Below are 22,985 nucleotides of genomic sequence, written 5' to 3' on the forward strand. Positions count from 1 at the left end.
GCAACAAAAAGTACAAACTTAGAGGATCAAACAAAACTCAAGTGGTCAATCCTATTGATATATATCTGAAGACTATTAGCCCTCCAAACGTCAATGGCATGACCAACTGTTTTTGGATAGTCTCCACTCCTGTTCTGACAACGGAGCTGTAAAATAATAGAAAGACAAAGCTTCTGAGAACCATGGCCCACTAGAGGTCCAATTAATAAATATGAAAAGAGGCGACTCAGTAGTTTCCTCATAGGTGTGTTGTGAAGAACCACGCCCCACTAGAGGTCCAAGTAATATAGTCAAAATACATAGACAGTTTTAATCAGGAGATGGTGGTTATAGAGCTGTGAGAGGCACAGCCAAATTAAATGACACTGCCCCAAAGCCAGAGGGCTGACCTAAGGGTTAATGGTACATAAAAGTTGGCACAAGATTTACTTTCTACCCATGTCTAATTTTATACGTGTCTCTCTCTACCTGGCTTTCAAGTTACTCAAAATAAGACAAGCTCTTTCTCCCTCGAGCACCTTTGCAGTGTTGCTCGCTCTGCCTGGATTGTTCTCCCTGGCCTGTCCCTCTTGCCCTCCCAGCATGTTGGCTCCTCCTGAGCATGTCTACTTCCTCAGATGCACTCTCTTTGACCCGTCTATTAAAACTAACTCCTTGGGGCGCCTGAGTGGCTCAGTCAGTTAAGTGTCTGATTCTCGATTTTGGCTCAGGTCATGAGATCAAGCCCCACACTGGGCTCCACACTCAGCATGGAGCCTGCTTAAGATTCTCTCTCTCCATCTCCCTCTCCTTCTGCCCCTCCCCACTGCCCCCTGCTGGCACGTTAATAAAAAAAATAATAATAAAACTAACTCCTTGTTCTCCAGTCACAGGAACCTATTCTTTTTTTCTTTCAGAGAACTTTTCAAAATCTATTTAATTATTTACTTGCCTGTTTTCTGTTTCCTCTACTCATCTATAAGCTCCACAAAGGCAGAATCTTATTATCTTATTCATTATCTCCAATATCTAGCAAAAAACCTGGCACAGAGTAGGTGACGCTCAATAAATACTTGTGGGATTCCCGTCTATTTTGTAGACATGTATATTCCTGTATAACTTGTGGGATTCATGTATAGCATGTCAAGGTCATCAAAAACAAGAAAACCCTGAAAAACTACACAGTCAAGAGGAGCCTAAGTAGACATGACAATTAAATGAAATGTGGTATCCTGGATGGGATCCTGGTACAAAAATAGGACATCAGGTAAAAACTAAGGAAATATGAATAAACTATGGACTTAGGTAATAATAATCTACCAATATGGGTTCATTAATTGTAATAAACGTTCCATTCTAATGTAAGATGTCAATTATAGGGGAAATTATATGCAAGATGGGGGAATATATAACTCTCTGTACCATCCTCTCAATTTTTCTGTAAACCTAAAACTAATGTAAAAACTAAAGTCTATTAAAAAACAGAACAAAACAAAACTCATGGTCAATGAAAGACTATCAAAAAAGACTATCATGTGCTACCAACAATATTAGAGTACAAGCACATTCATTAGAAGTCAAGATTGAGTTAAAATTAATTTTGAAATTTCTGAAATTAATTTTACCACTTGAATATTAGCCATTTAAGCCATCTCAACTGAAGAAAATAATCAGAGACTGGGCCACATAGTTATACCCTAGGAAAAGACTGATGTAAAGAAGCCAGATTTACTTAACCAAAGGGTTTTCATGAACATCGTTGTATAAACTGAAGAAAGGGCTTTGATCAGAGTTGATCGAGCCAGAAGTATAATTTTTTTAGGCTGAAATTACATATTTTAAAAGAAGTTGCAGTATGCTGACATACATTACATTAGCTTCAGGTGTACAACACAGTGATCTGACAACTCTAGACAATCTACATGTTATGTTAATTATAGAATGCTTTGGGGTATGATGAGGAGACACTGCTATTTTGACCATTTTCCAAAAATTGATAGAATTCTTCTTGTTTTTATTCTGTGGAAGGACTGGATAGTTACACAGGGGGAACAGAGCAGCCCTAGATAGCTAATATTCACTGTCCACGCTAAGTGAAATTAAAGGTGGGAGTGAGGAGAGTGATACTGAGGGCAGACAACCCAGGTAATTCAACTCTGCCAATACACGCATTTCATTTTAGCCAATTGTTTCAACTTATATTCTACCAATGTTTTTCTTCAGAATAAAGGCAAAAATTGATAACTTGATGGTTACCTTCTGCCTTAAATTCTACCCTCTGCCAAAGTTCTAATGAACAACAAAATGGGCCAAGAGGTTAACCAGAAAAGGGGAGGAAAAATAAACTTCATTATCTGTCAGTAAAGGTTCTCACTTATGGGAGAGTTGATATTGGCATCATGATTTCAATACTGAAAATCATAAATATTGCACTCATGCTCTGAGGTCAGACTGCCCAGCTGACATCCTAATTATTTACTAACTGGTAAATGGATCAAACAGAAGTAGTTCTTAACCATTTAAATGAAAACAATTAAAACTGAGTAGCAAACTATTTTATTTAATATAATCTACATCAAAACACTTTCTCATCACGAAAGTTCTTATCTTAAGAGTATCTCAGACCAGTTTTTGCTATCCCATCCTCACTCCTCTAGCACCCATTTTATAGGGAATAAAATCTTAAAGCTGGGAGAAATCAGGAGAAAGGAGGCAGATGAGAAGCCAGGTACATGGACATTAATTTCCAATCTGGAGTAATGACAAACTGCCTGTGTTAGATCTGGAAGGGCAGGGAATTAATTCCATAGTGCCTTCTGAGTTACTCTGTCTTCATTGCTAATAGTCCTGTCATAATTCTAACCTTTCAGAAGAACAACTCAGAAAGGCAAAGATCTTCAGAGTTCGAGCTTGAAGGCTATGCTTTTTATCATGAAATAGAAACAAGACGAACTTTTTGAGAAAGAAAAATGCTCTCACCAAGAAGCAGCAAGTGGGGGAGTGAGGATGGAGGTATGACAACACCGTAGCAAAAAAGCAGCACACATCTCACTTCTGCCCTATGCGGACTTCACATAAAAGAAGTCAGCAAAGTTCTACCCCATGGAGTCTTTCTGCTCATTTATAGGACAAAACGGCACTGAGAACAGACTGAAACAAAATCAGGCAGGTTTTCTGGACACCAACATGCAAAAGGGAAGGCTTCAATTCTATGAAGCAGTTCCCATTTAAAGGCTGAACTATTTACAAACTAGAGTCCTGGGTTCTGATTTGCCTAAAGCAACAAAAAGCATGCACAAATGCAAATATCACCCCCTTCTATTTTACAAGACAGAGCTCCTGTATTACACAATTTGTTTGGAGATATAGATAGACTGAAAACAACAAAAACAACAATAATAAAACACACACAACCATGCCTATTTACCTTGGATGGGATAAGAATAATGTGCTGGGCTTGGCTGGCTTGTGGTTAACCCTGTAGTGCAGGTAAGAACACTGTGTTGACTTGGAGATGGAGTCTGAATTAAACCACTTTCAGGTTTCATACCTGGCCACAATGCACCTGAATCAGATAAATTGGACCAATTACAAACAATACACTGGGACTGAGGAGCATGGTTATGCTTTCAAATATCAGCCAGTAGGTTTAAAACCTAAATCTTAAACAAAAGTAAATTTGCTTGTAAGAGAAAATTACTGATTCTCCCACTCATAATATACCACAAGCAAATACAATTTCCAAGACTGGGGAGTGGGGCCATAGAAACAAAAATCTTGTCAAAAATCCCAATAATGATATGTATATAAGTTCATTTCCATGGCTGAGGGAGACTGACCAGGGTTCAGAAAAAAAAAGCTACTGACACCCAACTGGAGTATTTATTGTAAAGAGTGTCTGATGATTGTGTACAGTGATAAATCATTTATCCATTGTCAAGGCGGGAGACATACCAGATAAGTTTAAAATTCACTTACCCATTAAACAAGCACCAAATCTTTCTAAAATGTATTGAGTATTTTTCTGCCTTCTTAAGCTGGTTATTTTGTTACCTGTTTCTTCTGATTAGGAAAGACATTTTTCTAAATAGGTTTAATTTTTATAAATTAAAAACATTACAGAAATATATAACTTAGAAAAATAAAGTCATATATAATCCCAGCATCCAGAGTTAAGCACTATTAACAGTTTGCAGAAGTCACTTAGATTTCTTCTACGTATTTACTAATCTTTTTTTCTTTTTAACAAAAATGGGATGTTATACACATTGTTCATAATTTGCTTTTCCACATAACACCTGTGAAAGACATCTTTCCATGTCAGCACATATAAATCTCTCATACTGATGGATATCACAGCTGTTCACTTTTATTTTATCACAATGCTCCTGAGTCACAATCTTTCTAAAATATATTTGTATCTTTTCCTGTCTTCTTTGCAAGGAGGAAATAGTGAACGTACCTTTAGCTTTTCTCAGAACTATTGTCACAAAGATTAATTAGTGTGTTGTGCTATATATATTACAGAGACACCCCCAAAGGCTACTGGGATGTGTGAAGACATTTGCTTACTACTAAACAGAACTCAGTTATAGTTCTATATCATTTTGTTTTTTTCTTTGTGACCTGTCACTTGACAATCTCTTACTTCTCACTTTATCTTCTTTTTCATTTGCAGTAAACTAGGAAACCATAAACAAAGCTTTGCTTCTACATGACAGCCTAAGGATGTCCTTTATGATGAATAGTTTTAGTGATAATTTTGGTATGCAAAAATCGATCTATAAAAAGTCTTACTGTCTGGTTGTTCACTGTGTTCTGAACAATTATGGCTGGTGGATCAGTGTAGTTGAAGCTAAATTAGGTCCAAGAAGGATCACAATCACCTTCCAGGTAAGAAATCAATACCAAGGTCAACCATAGCTTCAAATTCAATATTAACTCATTTCATTTACTTCTTTTTTTTTTTTTTAAAGATTTTATTTATTTATTCGACAGAGATAGAGACAGCCAGCGAGAGAGGGAACACAAGCAGGGGGAGTGGGAGAGAAAGAAGCAGGCTCATAGCAGAGGAGCCCGATGTGGGGCTCGATCCCATAACGCCGGGATCACGCCCTGAGCCGAAGGCAGGCGCTTAACCGCTGTGCCACCCAGGCGCCCCTCATTTACTTCTAATCTGATGTTGAATTTATAGAAATACAATGCACTGATAGTAGGGCCCTCTGCTTTACCAGGGCACTGACATATCTCAGATCCGTAAAATTTGTTGATTAGTAAATGTAAGGGAGATGTGAAAATCTCACATTGACATGGAATGTGGCAATCACCTTGTCCCAAACTGTTAAAAGATAAAAAGAAAAAAGTTATATTCTTTTCTCACCTGTTAAACACATGGTATAAATTATTTGGGGACAATAAAGAATACTACCATCTCTTGCATGCATTAGGAGGGCTGGCCCCCGTTCCACGCTTAGTTTATGATCATTAGCCACAGCTAAAGTCCTAACTAAACCTAAATTTCAACACCAAAAATATTTGAAAATGTTATTTTTTGAACATTTATTTGAAATCTGACTATCAGTGCCATGATACTTTGTGGTTGAGTATCACGTTTTTAAGCAAACAAACTGTCATTTCAATGTCACAATAACTTTCAGATTTATTGTAATCAACATGATTTTTTTTCTAAATAGGTTCTGAATCTGTGTGTTGGATCTGCGAACACATTCAGATTACACTGTACTAAAATAGAATCTTATTAATGAGAATAGTATTTCTTGAAAATGTTTTGCCAGTCTCATTATTTATTTAAGTTTCAAAAGGTATGAACTGGCTCTTCTTATAGGGTCAAAAACCAGGGCAAAATGTCTAAGGCAAGTAGGGAAATGGCTACTTAGAGTAGTTTTGAATGTTCGTGACCAGAAACATGAAGTTGATATTCAAAATACAATTATTTTATGAAGAATCGAAGAATAAAAGATCATATGAACACTGTCTCTGGCATCACAGTAGCCTTGCTCTGAAAGCATATAAATATCTTCCTTTAAAAACGCCCTTCCCAGAATTCCAAGTCACAGGCAGCATGACCAAATGGTCTGACCGTAGAGCAATACTGCCCATAGTGAAGATGAAACCAAACCCTGCTCTTCTGACTCCTAGTCCATTGCTCTATCCCTACAACTACTGAGCTTACCAAGTCATTTTAAACACCAAGGGCCTGATGTGGAACAATAGCTGGTCTAACAATGGCAAATGAAGCCTGTCTCTGAGCGCCACTCTCTTACTGCCCCACACTGGGGTCTTACCACAAATGCTGCCCAAGTTTCTCAGCACAAATACTTCACCTTTGGTTAGTCACTAACCAAACTAAACTGAGCAGCTCGGTTTATAGTAATACATATCAGAGTAGTAGATCTTTAAGAGGAAAATTAGTTTGGTTAGGAACTGAAGTACATGCCAATGCTCAGGAAAAAACACATGAAAGAATATCTTGCTTTGTTGATTTGATATCTCACTGGGATAAGCTATTACAAATACTAAGTAATTTAATCTGAGTATTTTTCCTAATTATAAAGTGAGTAGACGTGTGTTACAGAAAATGAAGAAAACACAGAAAGTATAAAGAAAAAAATTGCATAGTGTCATTGCACAGAAAAAAATACAGGCAGTTTTTGCTTTTGTACAGGACTGTGTTACCGGACACCTGTGCATAATGCAACTATGTCCTCGCCTCCCACAGTGCCGTGATAATGGAGATCAAATCTGTAATGCCTGTACTCGAACATTCACATTTTCTTCCAAATTATTCTTTATGTACATATTTTTAAAAAATACTAACTTGGCATATTATACTGCTTTTAGTTTTACACATTGCTTTTAAAATTAAAAATAAACTTTTCTCGAGATGCCGAATATTCTTTAAGAATGTGAATTTTTGAGAATATGATTGCTAAGTTTTCCATTCTATAGCTATATTGCAATTAAACACATGCCTTTCAATTCAAAATGTAGGCTGTTTCCAATCTTTTGCTGTTATAAATAATGCTGTGATGAGTATCTTGGTTTGAAAATTTGTGGTATCTCTAATTAGTTCCATAGGATAAATCCCTAGAAGTGAAACTGCCGGGGGAAATGGCATGAACATCCTTAAGGTTCTTAATACTATTACCAAATCTCCATCTCACATTAGAGTTCTTTCAAAAGAAGCTGGAACAGTGGCAGCTAAGGTAATCGTTTAGGAGCTCCTAAAAATAAATGGGTGTCCCTTTCTTCCCACATGTTCACTGAAATCACTGGAAGTTAACCCTTGAATCCTCTTTCTGCCATCCCACTACATTTCTATGGAGCTCTTAATAAGAATATGACCACTATTCCTTTACTTTTACAGACTGCTCACAGTATAGGCCTCCTAGATTTCCTCTAGTCTTTTCTCCTTTCATCAAGAGGAGGAACATCTTTTAATTTCAAACTCAACTCTGAGACACAGACTAAACTTATAAGTACTTCTGGAATTAAACAGACCTGGGTTCAATTCTAAACCCAGGCATTTCCTAATTGTATGACCTCAGGCTAGTCACTTGATCCTTCTAAGCCTGTTTCCTCATCTATAAAAAGGGAAAATACTATTGCTCACTCCCTAGGACTGTTCTAAGATTAAATAAGACAATAATGTAAAGTGTGAGGTACTTGTTCCCAGCATATTGCTTGGTATATAATGCACTTCATAAACATTAGATATTATTACAGCGAGATTTCCAAAGCCTTGTTTACATCTGAAATAAAAGAACAGATTAGCTAATCTAGTTATAGTGCTAACAGGCAGCACTAAGATAAAATTGTCAAATCTTAACAAGAAGAAAGAAATAGTATTTTATACTTGAGTGAACTCACTTAAAAAAAAAAAGCCATATCTATAATTTCCTTAATAAATTCTGAGAATATGCCACATCTATCATTCACATTACCCCAACCTAAATTTTCCTCCAGTAAGCATCACATATTACTTAAGAGTCTGATTTAGCTGATTCTCTTTCTTTCAAATACTGACAGAAGAATTTATGAAACAAGTCTCCCTCACTCCCAAATATTAAACAAAACCAGATTAATAAAAGAGCCTGTTATTACCAACATTTCTTTACAATATAAACAGTTTCAAGTTTTTACCAAGGACCTATTACACAGATTTTTTTTCTTTCTTTAATACAAGGGAAATGCAGTGATCATAAAAGATACCATAAAATGCACATGGCACTATGTTAGGTATTCCATAATCTGGGATCAGAGATATAATAGTTTTATTTAATACTGAACAGCANNNNATGACCAACTGTTCAACAATGTCATAAAGGGCTCTGGGCTTGCTAATAATGAATTTCAATCAAAACAGAAGGTAAAAAACTGATATAAAAATACTTTATACTTGCTAGCTTTTACTAGTCATCTGTTGAAAAATTAGCTTTAACATATGCAAAAAGATATAAGCACAAACATATTCACAGAGAGTTCCATTTCCAAAAGGACTGCTCGGTCTTGGCTCATTAAATATATAATATAACAAATTTAAGATTTTAGTATACTGGCTGATACTGCCAGGCATGGAGGCATGGACGTACAAATGGGGAAACGAGCATTTCTGTTTTTCTTCTTCCATGAAGTTATCAACTACCACTATCATTAAAACATAACTTTCCATTTTTGTTTTTAGTAGTTATCAGGAGCCAAGGCATGCTAACAAGCCTAAAACTAAGAAAGCTGTCACTATCATAAAGACTAGTCAAATAGGCCAGGTAAAGCAGGAATGTAGAAACCAAAAGCAGACAACACTAATACATCCAGAATTTATGGTGATCTGTTTAGAAGATCTTTCTAAATTCCAGCTAGTTTCAGTAAAGGCTACAGATATAATTTTATTAACATGTTGCATATGTGAAAAATAATACAGTATTCTCTCAATTTTCTAACACCAGTTCTCGGCAACCAGGGAAGGGGCAATAAAGCACACTGCATGTATCTATCAATTTACACGCACAGAGAAAAAACAGCACACCTATTAAGTGCTCAACGAGTCTCAAACTGACTTCTAGTAAATCAATCTAATTCACAGTTCATGTCCAACATACCTAAAACCACAGAACCAACTATGCCCAAGATAAGGCTATATAAAATTGGGGACTCTCCTCATTCTAAGATGACTTCTTGGTTCAGCAGAGCAACAACTGATCAGTTTAGGACAGAGGGAGGAAAAGAGAGGGAGAAATTGACCAAAAAAAGGGAGAGTATGCTATAAGGCATACTCTATCTGGATATTTAGATTACCAAGTATTAGCAGGAAAATGAGTCATCTCAAAATATATTTGTTATGCTTATCTAACCATGGTAACACGTTTTATATAAAGAAAGTAACAGTAATGCCTCAAAGAGTTTCCCAAACACTTAAAGATTCCAAGCTTTACAGTCAAGATTTAGTACCTCGGAAATAGCTAAATTTTGGTAGATACACAAATGAGTATTGAAAGTTATGATTTTATTTAATATGTGTCAAACATACTGTTGGAAAGTTGCACACCCAACTTCGTCACACCTATAACTGACTAGGTACTCTGTAAAGAACAATCCATCATCTTTCAGCTTTCTGATTAGCCATACTTGATTTTTGGAGAAAGACTGAAGTTTCTGGGGGATAAAATCAACACTCCTAGAAATTGCTTATAATAGAACGCCTTACCGAAAGGAGGTAGTCCATATGTTTGGGTTGCCTGAGGGTAGACAGCATAGGGTTGAGACTGCTGTAGTGTCTGGTACGGAGTCTGCCCAGGGTAAGCAGTTTCCGACACAGGAACTGAGAGGATATGTGCATAAGGTCTAGAAAAGTTCAAGAAAATAAAAACTTTCATGTGTGATATATTTTTAATGAAAAATAGAGGAAATAGTTAATACCACTAAGAGCAAACAATCAGCAACGAGGAGACTAACCTTCCACATAAAATGTCTCTTACTATGGTCAGAAGGTAGAACTAATTTTTCCTTTCCAGGTTCTACTATCACCTAAGAAACATTTTTATGGGAAATTTAATAGTTCCAAATATCCTCCCAAGGTCCAATTACTATGCTACAATGGTCCATGATATGCTACATGCAAACTTGGAGTCTATCTACTTGTAGAATGAACCCCTAACGTAACAGAAAACTGGACAGAATGGGATTCACAATTGGCTCTTACTGTCCACTTAGCCCTTTGGGCCAAAAAAGTTCTAAGAGGGAGAGTAGCACCTCAGAGAGGGTTAGGCTGATAGAGAAAAAGCAAGCAATCACTACACATCAAAGAACAGGGAGTAGGGGGTAGGCCCCAATATCCCCAGACCAAGCCTACAAAACAGGAGCCAGATAACTAATAAAATCTGAGTAGTCCCAGACAGGACTCAGACTCTCCCCACTGACGTTTAAGCCTGAGTATACTGCCACTAGCTGCAGCCAACCATATCCCCAGGTTTAGCTAGGGAATTTGAATGCAGCAGTGAAACTTCTGGGACTTAAGCTAGATGACCTAGTCATTTCATCCATGCAATACAATGGTCCCACATTTTTTGCACTGAATTTTTAGATACCAGTTATTTTTATTTGGTGAGTTATGCTGTACTTACAATGCAAGCGTTTTGTGTACCACATAAATCTGAACAATAAAATACTGGGAGGAAGGAATGTTTCAGAAGGCGAAAACATTTTTTTCAGCTTTGGGGGAAAAGAAAATGAAGGCAGGCTATAAAGCAGCAGTATGTGAGCTGAGCAGGTAAGACGTGCAGAAAGGGGAAAGAAAGGGTGTTCAAGGAAAAAGAGAAAAACTCTGGCAAAGGTAGAGAGGAAAGCAAACAAGGGCTTCGGCCTACAAGGAGCACAGATTATGCTTAAAGACATATACAAAGTGAAGGGGAGTAGCAAAAGAAGGAACGATAACAAAGACCTTGAATACCAGGCTGAGTTCAGACCAATCTGAAACAACTGGGAGTCACTAAAATTGTTGAGCAAAGAGTGACAAGATCAAAGCTGTTCTTGAATAAAGATTAATTTGACACTGCTTTGTAAAATGGGTTAGAAGGGGGAGAAAGTTTTGAAGGAGAGGTCGAGTTAAAAAGTAGCTATAATGCGATGGTTTATGTAAGTGCTAAAGAGGTCTGCATTAAGACAGCTAATAAGGTGTCCTGAATGCAATAGGTGTGTAAGTTATTTTTTGAATAGACACATGAATTTGGAATATGCCTCATGTTCACATCTGTTCTTCTTAGCCAGATTTGAACCAAGAAATAGCTCAGGTTGTAGCTGTTATCAAGTCACACGGGAATAATTCAAAATCTTGGTGACTTCAAATGGATTGATCTCCAGATATATTAAAGATCATAATATCCTTTTTTCCTATAGTGTCTTTATAGCTCAAAGTATTTTCTTATTTCCTTCATAATGATCTCAGAGAATAGGTTCAGTCATTTCATAGAAGAAAACCACATGAAAACGACTGCCCCAAAGATGCTATTAGTAGTGTTAAATACCAGATTAGAATTTGCAGAACTCGTTGAATTGACCTTTAGGCTATTTGTTAACTGATAAAAATTCAAAAGGAATAAATGAGCACAAAAAGGAAAAAAAATGCCAGTTTTCTTTTTATAAACAGTCCCATAGGTATCAGTCACCTCTGTTACCAATTCCTTTACGTGTTCTGCCTATGTAAGTACCTGGGAATACATCCAACTTCAATGAACACATTCACACGGATCTATCGACGTATGTGCTGGCTCACTCTTTATCAACGCACAGCTGGTAGTGTGGCATACGCCCAGTTCTGTACATGCTCATCTTAGAGATGATTAGCTTGCGGATCTTAAATGCGGATCTTACCTGTTGAATGCCCAAAACGTTGCCTCTTAGTGACTTCAACCCGCTAAGCCTAACTTCAAGCCTAATTCTACTTTGAGGATATTCCTAAAGCAAGAAACTGAACATAGATTAGGCTGAGAAGTCCCACTAGGAGGCTGGCTTGAACTCTGTTTATTGATCTAGCAAGGTAGAGGAAAGAGAGAATGATCAGAGGTCAATCAGTGATATGCTTTGATCACGAATAGTATTTTTCATTTTCAGTGGCCATTCATTTACAGCAAGCTCCAGGGTAACAGTGATCTATTTCAGGCAACCATCTACTTTTTAAAAGTGTGTTACAGAGACTTTATGTTTAGAGGGAATAAAAAAACTGGAGTAGGGTCAGAAAACACGAGGGGTGAAATTAAGTTAAATGTCAATAAGTTAAATATCAAATTAAATTTTGAAATGAACCTAGAGAAAAGGCATATAGATTTTTGAAATAATTATTGAACTTACTTTGCAGAATACATTTGTGAGGTATAATCATTGGATGAGCGAGGGATGTAATCGGTGCATGTCATAACTGAAAGAAAGATATCACCAGGTAAAAAGTTAGAACGTTTCAAAAATGAAATGAGAAAATTGCATATCTCATTGTAGAGTCTTTCAAACTAAATAACAGAATACAGCTTGGACATGAGAAATTTAGAAAGATTATGCAGTAGAAAATCCCTCTCTCTTACAGTAATGAGTTTAGACTTTTGGAGACAGTAAAAGAAGCCAGAATGTGGGGGGTATGGAAAAGAGCTGAAGGTTAGTACCAGTTGATCTCTATCTTTATCCATCACTGATCTAAAGCCACAGATGAAGCAACTTCCTAAGCTTTCACTGTGCTCACAGGCAAACTTAAAAAGCAAGATCCATATCTCAGAAACCACATTATACTTCAGCTTTTCATTCTCTGGGTGCTTGCATTATTCTGAGTAAAAAGCCGTAAGAATGACTTGCAGGAAGACAGACTTCGGGGTGGGGGGAAGTACCGAGTTGCTACTGTGTACGATGCAGCAAAAGATGCAAGTATGCTTCCATACCACTATTTTTTCAGCTTTGTGGTGAAGGCTTTCAAGTTTGGCAAAGCAAAGACAGATCTGAGGAACGGATGTGATGCTCTGATGAACCATCAAGTAAAGAGACTTTCACAGCTAGTGTCCTCTTGACCCCTACGACTTCATCTAAAATAGCTGCTGTGAAGGCTTAACCCTCACGATTTCATCCGTAAATATTCAACTCAAGTCTGACAGGGAGCAGTATCCTATTCATTAGACACTATTTCAGTCATGCTGTAGACACATCATAAAGAACTTGGACCACATCCCTGAACTGTCCAAGAACTTCCTTCAACATCTGTAAAGGTGGTGGTTCTACTATTAATAGGGATTAAGAGTAAACCAACTAACTTTATGTCCTGAGTGTCTGAACTAAAAAGGAAACTCTGGTCAAGATCACATGAGGGGCCAATTCATGGCCAATAGTAAGACAAATTGACATCTGTGAGTTTAGCATAGACGATCTTATCCACTGCCATCGTTCAAGGTCTTTAAAAATAACTATTGGAAATTTGTAGACCACATTCATCCATAATAATTTTGACAAAAATGAAAGAGATCTCAATTATGTCTAAAGTTCTTCACATCCATCACAGAAAACATAACTTCATTTGAATTTTGCATGATGGGTTCTTTCCCTGCTGACAACTACTTTCGAAAACCCAAACTCTGGGGCGCCTGGGTGGCACAGCGGTTAAACGTCTGCCTTCGGCTCAGGGCGTGATCCCAGCGTTATGGGATCGAGCCCCACATCAGGCTCCTCTGCTATGAGCCTGCTTCTTCCTCTCCCACTTCCCCTGCTTGTGTTCCCTCTCTCGCTAGCTATCTCTATCTCTGTCAAACAAATAAATAAAATCTTAAAAAAAAAAAAAAGAAAAAAAAAAAAAGAAAACCCAAACTCTTCTCCTCTGATTTAATTCTAGAAGAGACTGACAGAATATCCTAAGAGATAGATTGAGATTTACTTCTTTATAGAATGAATGAAGCTTTATCTTTGCAGTACTTAGGAATCGTGAAAGGATTTTAAACAGTCAAGGCATAATCTGCTATAATATTAGAATAGCAGCAGCGGAGATGAGGTGCAACCTTGAAATACATTCTGAAGGTAAAACTAACAGGACATTCTGATGGATCTGTACGTAAGGAATGAGGAAAACAGGGGAATATGGGATAATTTCTACATTTTCAGCTTGAGCAACTGGAGGGACAGTGAAGCCACTTCCTAAGATGGGGAAATCTGGGAAAAGAAGAGATGTGATGGGGGATAACGGAATAAAAAGCTTTCCCACATTTAAAAAAAATATTTTATTTATTTATTGGTCAGAGAGAGAGCAAGCGCGCACAAGTAGGGGGAGCAGTAGCCAGAGGGAGAGGGAGAGGCCCACTCCCCTCTGAGCAAGGAGCCCAACGCGGGACTTGATCTCAGGACCCCGGGACCGTGACCTGAACAGAAGGCAGACGCTTAACCGACTGAGCCACCCAGGTGTTCCAAAAGCTTTCCCGCTTTTAAGTATGACTTTCCTTTCAGATATCTAAGTTGTGATATCAAACAGGCAGTTGGATACACAAATGAAATCAGGGGAGAAGTCAAACTGGAAATATAAATTTGGAATTCATCAACAATGTGTACAATATTTAAAGTAATGTAATGGATCAGAGGATGCGGAAAGAGAAAAGAATGCTGGACTAGAAACAAATCCTGAGGCCCAACATTCAGAGTTCAGGCAGAGGAAGAAGGGCCAATAGAAGAGAAAGGTGGGAGGACAAGTAGTGATACACAGAAGAGGAGAAGAAACATCCACTCGAACTTGTACTCTCAGAGTAACTGCAAGTAATTAATGATCTTGAGAGGGCTGAAGAATGAATAGGGGGCAAGAAAACAAGTAAGGGCAACCCTTTCCAGGAGTTCCAAAGGGTCATGGAACAAACTATAACTAGTGGGGAATGTGGAGCCAAAGAAGGATTTCGTTTGTGTTTTAGACGGCAGATACCGTGTCATGTCCCTTTACTGACAGAAAGGATTAAGAAGAGAAGAATGTGATGACGCAGGCACAATCTTAGTTAACAACAATACCAAAGTCCTTGGGGAAGGTAAGAAAGGGTTCTATAGAGCCCAAACAAATGTCTTACCATTGACAGGAGCAAGAATACTATTTCCATCCGGATAAGAATGAAGCAAGAAAACATGGGTACAAACACAGGTAGGCTTGAAGATTTGGTGGTAGTGGGAGGATAAGGGGGTTTCTTGTCTGACAACTTCTATTTGCAATGGAGCCATCGGTTAAGAATGAGGAAAAGTGAATGAGGGTATGGGTACTCTGAGAGGAAAGTAAGTGCTGTGAAATATCAAAAGGTAAAATTCATTAGGGAAATGTAGTAGGATTTCTAAGCATGTTGGGTGCCTACCTGAGGCCTTGTGAGTAGTAAGTCAGCTAGGTATATAATTTATCCAATAATATTTAGCTATGTGAGTGCACTTAAGGGGAAGTGGAGAGTTGTATTAAATTAGGACTGGAGTTTAGCAAGGAGCGTACAAGAGGCAAAGTTATCGAAGGTATCTGTAAGAGAACAATTATTATAAAGAGCCACAGAATCCATGCTGAGTAAGAAGGGACATAAAGGCAGGCGGATATGATGATGGGTATTGGACAGGTCATCTACATGGATTGTGAAATCACCAAGAACAGTAAGAGTTTGGATGAAGAAGAAAACAAAGAAGACCTAGTCTTTAAAGAGTAGAATGACTAGGAGTTCAGTTTAGGGTAAAAAGAAAGGTAGGGGAGGCATAAATACAGACTTCAGAGGAACTGGAGTTTTTGGAAGGAAAAGGAGAAATGATCTTGAAGGAACAAGAAAACTCAACTTACTTCCTGGCCCTGGAATATGTAAGAAACAGGTCTTTTTCATGGGGATGAATGGAACATTAAAAAAAAATCAGAGGGACTTGTCGCTGATTAGAGCAGTTTCCCACAGTATGGACAGTTTCTCATATGCATCAGAATCACCTAGCTATCTTCTTGAAAATACAGATTCCCATCCACATCAGATCTATTGAATTTCTGAAAATGAGGCCAGAATTCTACATTACAAACATGCACTCTAGATGATTCTTAAGTACACTAAGAGCTGGAGAGACACTAGAATAGTACCTTTGAGGAAATAATATATATAGCTCAAGATATACCACTTCCTTCCTTTTCTTTCCTTCCTTCCTTTCCCTGTCCTTCCTTTTTTTAAAAGACGTAGTATTTTCTAATACATGGAAGTATGTCAAGCTAAGCATAACCACCTTAAGAGAAGAAAAATCCCCTAAACAAGTGTCTTTTTAAAAAGTGGCTCATACAAATTTATTCTTTTAAAGTATGTGGTAAAATATGGAGGGGCACTGATATTTAATTTCAGGGATGACTATTTGTCCTATGGAGGTAACCTGGGGGTATACGTGGGTATGCTAGAGAAAACTTATATCTCTGCAAAACAAAACAAGACAAACCCAAAACACTCTACAAATTTTTGTCCATTAGATGAATGTATCTTTTCTATAGGAGAAAGCAGGTTGGTAAGTGGAAGATGTATCTTATTGGACTGGATCTCCCCCAGGGCCCAGTTTCAATCTTGGGCTCTTAAGGGGATTACTTTTCTTTTTTGGCACAGATGGACAGGCAAAGTTACTTGGTTATTAGAAAGGTGGAGAAACATCAAGGTCTCTGGAGGAGCAGTTAGAGGTTGGCCCACAAACTTCTCTGATTTTGAGTAAGGCAGTATTACCTTTAGAACACCCAACTTCAAAACAAAACAAAAATAAAATCACCAAGTGTGACTCCTCAGGTAAGTGGATCCCATACGATTTTCTTCCTCAGCTGGTATGTCAATAAAGTTTATAGGAGAGCACAAAGATGAAAACACACACACGGAAAGGAAAGGCTTCTGGATATATGGGACAAACAAGGCGATCAGTGAAAACCGATTATAGAAGAACAGCATCACCCGATCATAGGAATACCTTTCACCGAGCACGTATAGTACTTACTTTCCTCTGACATGGTAAGGTTTGAAGCAAGGCTTGAAGTTTCAGGTTTCTGATCACTGACTTCGGGGCTGCTCACTTGACTGAGAGAACCAAAATGAATACATTAGCCCCTCATGGACTTGCTGTGTTGCCGAAAGCGATTACGTCAAACCCATTTCTCTTCCTAGGCTACACAAGTAAGAGGCAAAGTAAGTCTTTTTCATGGTATCATTATTCTTGGTTTTTAGCAGCTGCCTGAAGAGGGAGGGCCAGGGCTGGTACCCTCAGCATTTGGCTGTTCTTTCTCATATCCCTAGACCCCTTCTGTTTTCATATCACTCAGAAATTCCAGCTAAGTCAAAGACAAGTCAGAGTTTTTCTAAAGACCTTGTGGTAAAAAACAAAAAACAAAAAAACAAACCAAAATGCACTGTCACTTTGTTTCCAAATTTCCACAGGAAAGTAGGGAGGATTCCTGATTTCAGAGAGTGGGTCTCATAATTACTTGAGAAGTTTTTTCAAATTACACATGCTTGCTTCCAAGAAGGGGATTCTGAACTTTAAATGGTTCATTCTACTGTATTTCTCTTTTCCTCCAATTAAAAACATTTTTTTTTAAATTTGGTATCCTATTCCAGACTGAGCAATATCTTTTTTTAAGTTATAGGGAGATTTCAGAGAAGTTACACAAGGTAAATCACATAAACTAGGAGAACAAATCATTATGTTAGACACTTTAATGATGGCAAAATTCTCACTGAAATTGTGGAATGGAGATTTTACTCACTTTCATCCCTCACAATGTCCTCCCTCTCCCTTCTACCTTACTTTCTACTTTCCAGTTATTCTCTCAATTGCCAGGATAGCATAGTGGTTAAGGGGTATAGATTCTCAAGCCAGATTGCTTGCACTGATATTTCACTCAGCCAAACCTAGCTTAATGACTTTGGGCTGAACTTCTTTGTACCCCAGGTTCAACTGTCAAAGAGGGACAATAACAGAGCCTAACACACAGGGTTGTTACATGGATTAATGAGTTAATATACGAAAAGTACTCAGAGACTAGAAAGAGTAAACGCAATATAACCACAGCCATTCTCATTACCTTACGTCTCCCCAGCCCAGGCACCCTTCCCACATTCATTTTCCTTAGAAAGAAATCTGCTTTGCTTTCTACACTCTAGGGAAAAGTGGACAACACCGTACCAGAGGCTCCACATATCTCCAAAGATAAGACTAATAAAAGGTAAGAGTAGTTTCTACACAGCAAAATTTTTAAAAGAAATGTTATTTATATAACAAATACACAGCATCAAAATTCCTAAAGCTCTCATATCTTTTCTGAATGGACCGCCAACATTCAAGTATAATATCAAGATTTTTTCCCTGGTATATTCTGAATGTTCAGACAATTTTTCCTCAGATGTAATTAACTTTTATTTTTTATTTTTTTAAGGTTTGTCTACTTATTTATTCTAGTAATCTCTACACCCAGCAGGGGCTTGAACTCACAACCCTGAGATCAAGAGTTGCATGCTCTTCTGACTGAGCCAGCCAGGTGTCCCTGTAATTAACTTTTATTTATTTATTTATTTATTTATTTATTTATTTTTCTTTTTTTTTTTTAAAGATTTTTTAATTTTATTTATTTATTTGACAGAGATAGAGACAGCCAGCGAGAGAGGGAACACAAACAGGGGTTGTGGGAGAGGAAGAAGCAGGCTTCCAGCGGAGGAGCCTGATGTGGGCTCGATCCCAGAAAGCCGGGATCACGCCCTGAGCCGAAGGCAGACGTTTAACGACTGAGCCACCCAGGCGCCCCTATTTATTTATTTTTCTTAAGTAGGCTACATGCCCAATGTGGGGCTTGAACTCATGAATCTGAGATCAAGAGTTGCATGCTCTACCAACTGAGCTAGCCAGGCATCTCTGTAATTAACTTTTAAAGCTAAATCCCCAGATGAAGTTTATCTATTTACTCAAATGCCTGTATTTTTGGAATAGCATTTAATGTACTAACCAATGTGACTATATGGGAATTGAAGGGTAAGAGGAAGAAATCATACTGAGTAGTTATATCAATGTTTCCCAAACTGGTCTATCGCTATAATTACCTGAATAATTGGTAAAAATACAGATTTCTCATCATGCCTAATTAAATAGGATTCCCAGCAGAAGGGTATAAAACTAGACAAGAACTTCACATTCCTAACTACAATGACTGTTTTGTCTTCTATGTATACTTGGATAATTCTGGGGTTCACTGTTATACCCACTGATCAAAGACTATTTCTAGACCCTGCAACTTAGAAGGTATATTTGTATAATCTGGCATACAATGATATAAAATCCCATGGTCCTGGAATCCTATGTTATAGAAAAATCCCCTACGTATTCAACTGAGTGTCTAGAGATTCAATAGAAACAACAGTGCTAATGGGGCGCCTGGGTGGCTCAGTCTGTTGAGAGCGTCCAACTCTTGATTTCGGGTCAGGTTATGATATCAAGGTCCTGAGATTGAGCCCCCCGTCAGGCTCTGCACTTAACAGGGAGTCTGCTGGAGAGTCTCTCTTCCTCTTCCTTTGCCCTTGCCCATGCTTGTGCTCTCTCTCTCAAATAAATAAACCTCAAAAAAAAAAAAAAAAGAAAGAAAAAGAAACAACAGTGCCAAGACAATGAATTAACTAGCACTTTGTTAAACATTTAAAATTATTTTATCTAGGAAAATTATGTATTGTTTCAAAATTTAATTATTTTCAGTTATATAAACATAATTTTGCTTAACAGTATGTGCATGATGAAAAAAAAAATGTTCCAAAAAGCAAAAACACTCAAACTCCAAAAAGCGAGCATCACAAGTACCTGATTCTCATTCGGCAGAACTCTTAAAATCAATAATTAACACAATCAACCAATGCATGAATAAATAAAATTAGGTATGGACACACAATGGAATATTATTCGGCCTTATAAAGGAGGGAAATTCTGATACCTACTATGACATAGATGAACCTTGAAGACATTGCACTAAATACAAGCCAGTCACAGAAAGATAAATACTGTACGATCTCACTAATACGAGGTACTCAGAGTAGTCAAAATCGGAGACAGAAAGTAGTATGGTGATTGCCAGGAGCTGGGAGAACAGGGAAATGGAAAGCTATTTACTGAATACAGTTTCAGTTTGGGAAGATGAAAAAAGTTCTGGAGACAGAGGGTGGTGATGGTTGCACAACTCTGTGAGTGGAATAATGTCACTGAATTATACACTTAAAAATGAATGAAATGGTGAATTTTATGTTATGTATATTTTAACGTAATAAACTGAAAGAGAAGGGATAACTGCAGGAAAAGACGAAGGTGGTAGGTTCCATAATATAACTGGAAGGGTCAGCCTTACATATAAGCAGGGGAATTAACTTCGGAAGATAGGGCAACAGAGAATATTGTAGAGAAGCAGATAAACGGGTAGATTTGGTGACAGGCAAATGAGGTAGTTCCTATTTAACTGTTTCTAATTTCTCTCAGGGAGCAAGATCCCCAGCTGAGTGAATGGAAAAAGAGTGGAGGGGAAGTGAGATGAAAGGAAGGGGAGGAACCAGGAGGCAAGGAGCAAGGGAAGGAGGGAAAGAAAGTTAATTTTAGAGACTAGGGAATAAAACACACCAGGAAGGGTGGCTGGACCATGAAAAGTGTTTAAGTGCCTGTTTGAGATGTAATTATAAATGAAAACAAATTAGCACAGTTTTGTGTTTTTCTCTCACAAAATTCAGGTGACTGGAAGTAAGCATGGAATAGGTAGATAGTTGGTTTAACTAGAGTTGTGATTTTGCTAAAGAAGCATGACACAGGGGAAAAGGAGAAGTTCAAAGGCAAAATCCCTCACAAAACGTTTGTAAAGGACTGATTAAATTAATCAGCATATAATTATAATCTAAACAACATAAGAAAGATAAGGAAGTCTTTTTTCGTGGGAAGGGTCAACAGTTAAGCGTGGAAATATGATAGCTCATTTACTGGAAAGTGCACAGGAAGATATCATATGGCTAGTGTGGCAGTAGATACATGAGTTGGAATGCAGTGTGTGGCACTAAAATGGTATGATTCTGGAAATTAAGATGTTAGAGGTGATGTAGTTACTAGTTAGTTCACAGACAACAGGAAGTAAGAGTAGGAGGTGCAAAGATGCTGCCTCTTGTCTAAAGGCAGTGGAGCTAATGATTAAGGCATCCCATATCCATTTGGTAATTAACAACAAATCCCTTGGATTTCCCCTATTTCTGCTTATTCTTCCCATTCTGTACACTGCACATCTGACTGAGGAATATTTACTGTCATGTCTCTTCCATATGTCACAGGACCTGACAGAGAACATGAGTTCAGTACATATTACTGAATAAAAAAATGAATGAATAAGAAAAAATCAGCGCTTATTTGTTTCAAGGACAAAATACTGGAAGAAAATTTCCATCTTAAATCAAGTAATTTCAAAACATAAAGACTGAGATGCAAAAATTCGAAAAGAGAGTAGTCAACCCAAAACACATTCATCTACTAATCAGCATGTGGAAAAAAACTGTAAGTAGATCGTTAAAAAGAAATTCAACTTTACATACCTTAAAGTTTGCTCTCCTGATTCCTGCATCTTGGCTTTTTTCACCTGCAAAAATAAATATACGAAGGCATCAATACAGTGATCTGCTTTTGAAATCATCTAGCTATTCAAATGGCAGGCTAATATTAACTAATAAATTACAGGGTAACTGTTTCATTTTGTTTTGCTTAGATTTATTTAATTAACCTTTGTTATATTCTAGAGTAAGAGATGGACTTGTTTTTCACATGAGCTCTTTTCTTTTTAATGAAAAAAGTGTTTTTCAGATTCAAGGTAAAATGTTTACCAGATTTTTACTCAAGATAAAATGTTTATCAGAGGGGTGCCTGGGTGGCTCAGTCGGTTAATTGTCTGCCTTTGGCTTGGGTCATGATCCCAGGGTTCTGGGATCAAGCCCCGCATCGGGCTCCCTGCTCAGTGGGGAGCCTGCTCGTGCTCGCTCTCTTTCTCTCTGTCAAATAATAAAAGTCCTTAAAAAAAATGTTAATCAGAATCAAGTATCCAAGCTTGGATACAAACTAGTTGGTTTTAAATTTTAACAGATATATAACTGTATTATCCAACAGTAAGTATGGCAATCTCAATATCATCTACTTGTTTATTAATTTATTAAACAGTAATGCCTTTATATGTAAATTATGTACATGCCAAAAACAAAGATAAGTTCTTATCAGGTTATGAGTAATTTTTAAAAAAGATTTTACTTACTTAGGGAGAGAGAGAGGGGAGGGGGTTGGGCAGAGGGAGAGGGAGAGAGAAACCCAAGCAGAGGGTTGACCCATGAAATCATGACCTGAGCCAAAACCAAGAGTCAGATGCTTAACCAATTGAGCCACCCAGGTGCCCCAGGTTACGAGCAATTTAAAAATTATTCTGTATGCTATTGTTTTATCCCAGATTTTCATCTTTTCTAATTCCTTCTGAGGTGAAAGCATTTCCACTGAAACAGTTTAAGAATCCACAAACAGAAGATCACATTTAACACTACTAGTGGATTTCCCTGCTTTCATATTACAAAGAAGCTGATTTTAGAGCTCTCTGATTAGAACAACCAGTCATAGTAGAAACATGCTTAGTATGCTTAGCCATACAAAATTATGGATCCCTGAAAGTATTTCAAGCTAACAAAAGGCAGAAACACTGTTAAATAATTTTAAACAAAAATATCAGGTGGGAATATAGCTATTTAATATGAATAAATTTAACATCTCAGACATTGTTTGCCTTGATTCGGGTAATTATGTCCCCCTGTAAATCAGAAAGCATGTGCTACCTTGGCACTAGAGGCAGGTAAATGAACTCAAAGGATACAGACAGACCTCACAAGTATGGGTCCAAACAATATAATCCAGAAACTGACAGAATGTAAAATAGTACAACTACTTTGGAAAACTGTCTAGAAGTTCCTCAGGTAGGGGCGCCTGGGGGG

General features: G+C 37.6%; 1 protein-coding gene across 4 annotated transcripts in view; it reads right to left on the bottom strand.

Moving 5' to 3' along the window:
• EYA3 (EYA transcriptional coactivator and phosphatase 3) overlaps positions 1 to 22,985 on the bottom strand; it is a 95,571-nt gene that overhangs the window by 35,481 nt on the left and 37,105 nt on the right. For 2 of the 4 annotated variants that reach the window (XM_008694534.2, XM_040619105.1), the window contains exons 3-7: positions 21,558 to 21,601; positions 16,963 to 17,042; positions 12,343 to 12,409; positions 9,704 to 9,840; positions 3,407 to 3,544 (exon numbers count right to left, since the gene is read on the bottom strand). In XM_008694534.2, coding sequence (XP_008692756.1) covers positions 3,407 to 3,544; positions 9,704 to 9,840; positions 12,343 to 12,409; positions 16,963 to 17,042; positions 21,558 to 21,601 — 466 coding nt within the window. Of the gene's footprint in view, positions 1 to 3,406; positions 3,545 to 9,703; positions 9,841 to 12,342; positions 12,410 to 16,962; positions 17,131 to 21,557; positions 21,602 to 22,985 lie in introns of all 4 variants that reach the window. The other 2 variants (XM_040619106.1, XM_008694535.2) reach the window with 2 other exon arrangements.

This window comes from Ursus maritimus, unplaced genomic scaffold (genome assembly GCF_017311325.1).
Source record: "Ursus maritimus isolate PB19 unplaced genomic scaffold, ASM1731132v1 scaffold_32, whole genome shotgun sequence".
NCBI classification, from domain to species: Eukaryota; Metazoa; Chordata; class Mammalia; order Carnivora; family Ursidae; genus Ursus; species Ursus maritimus.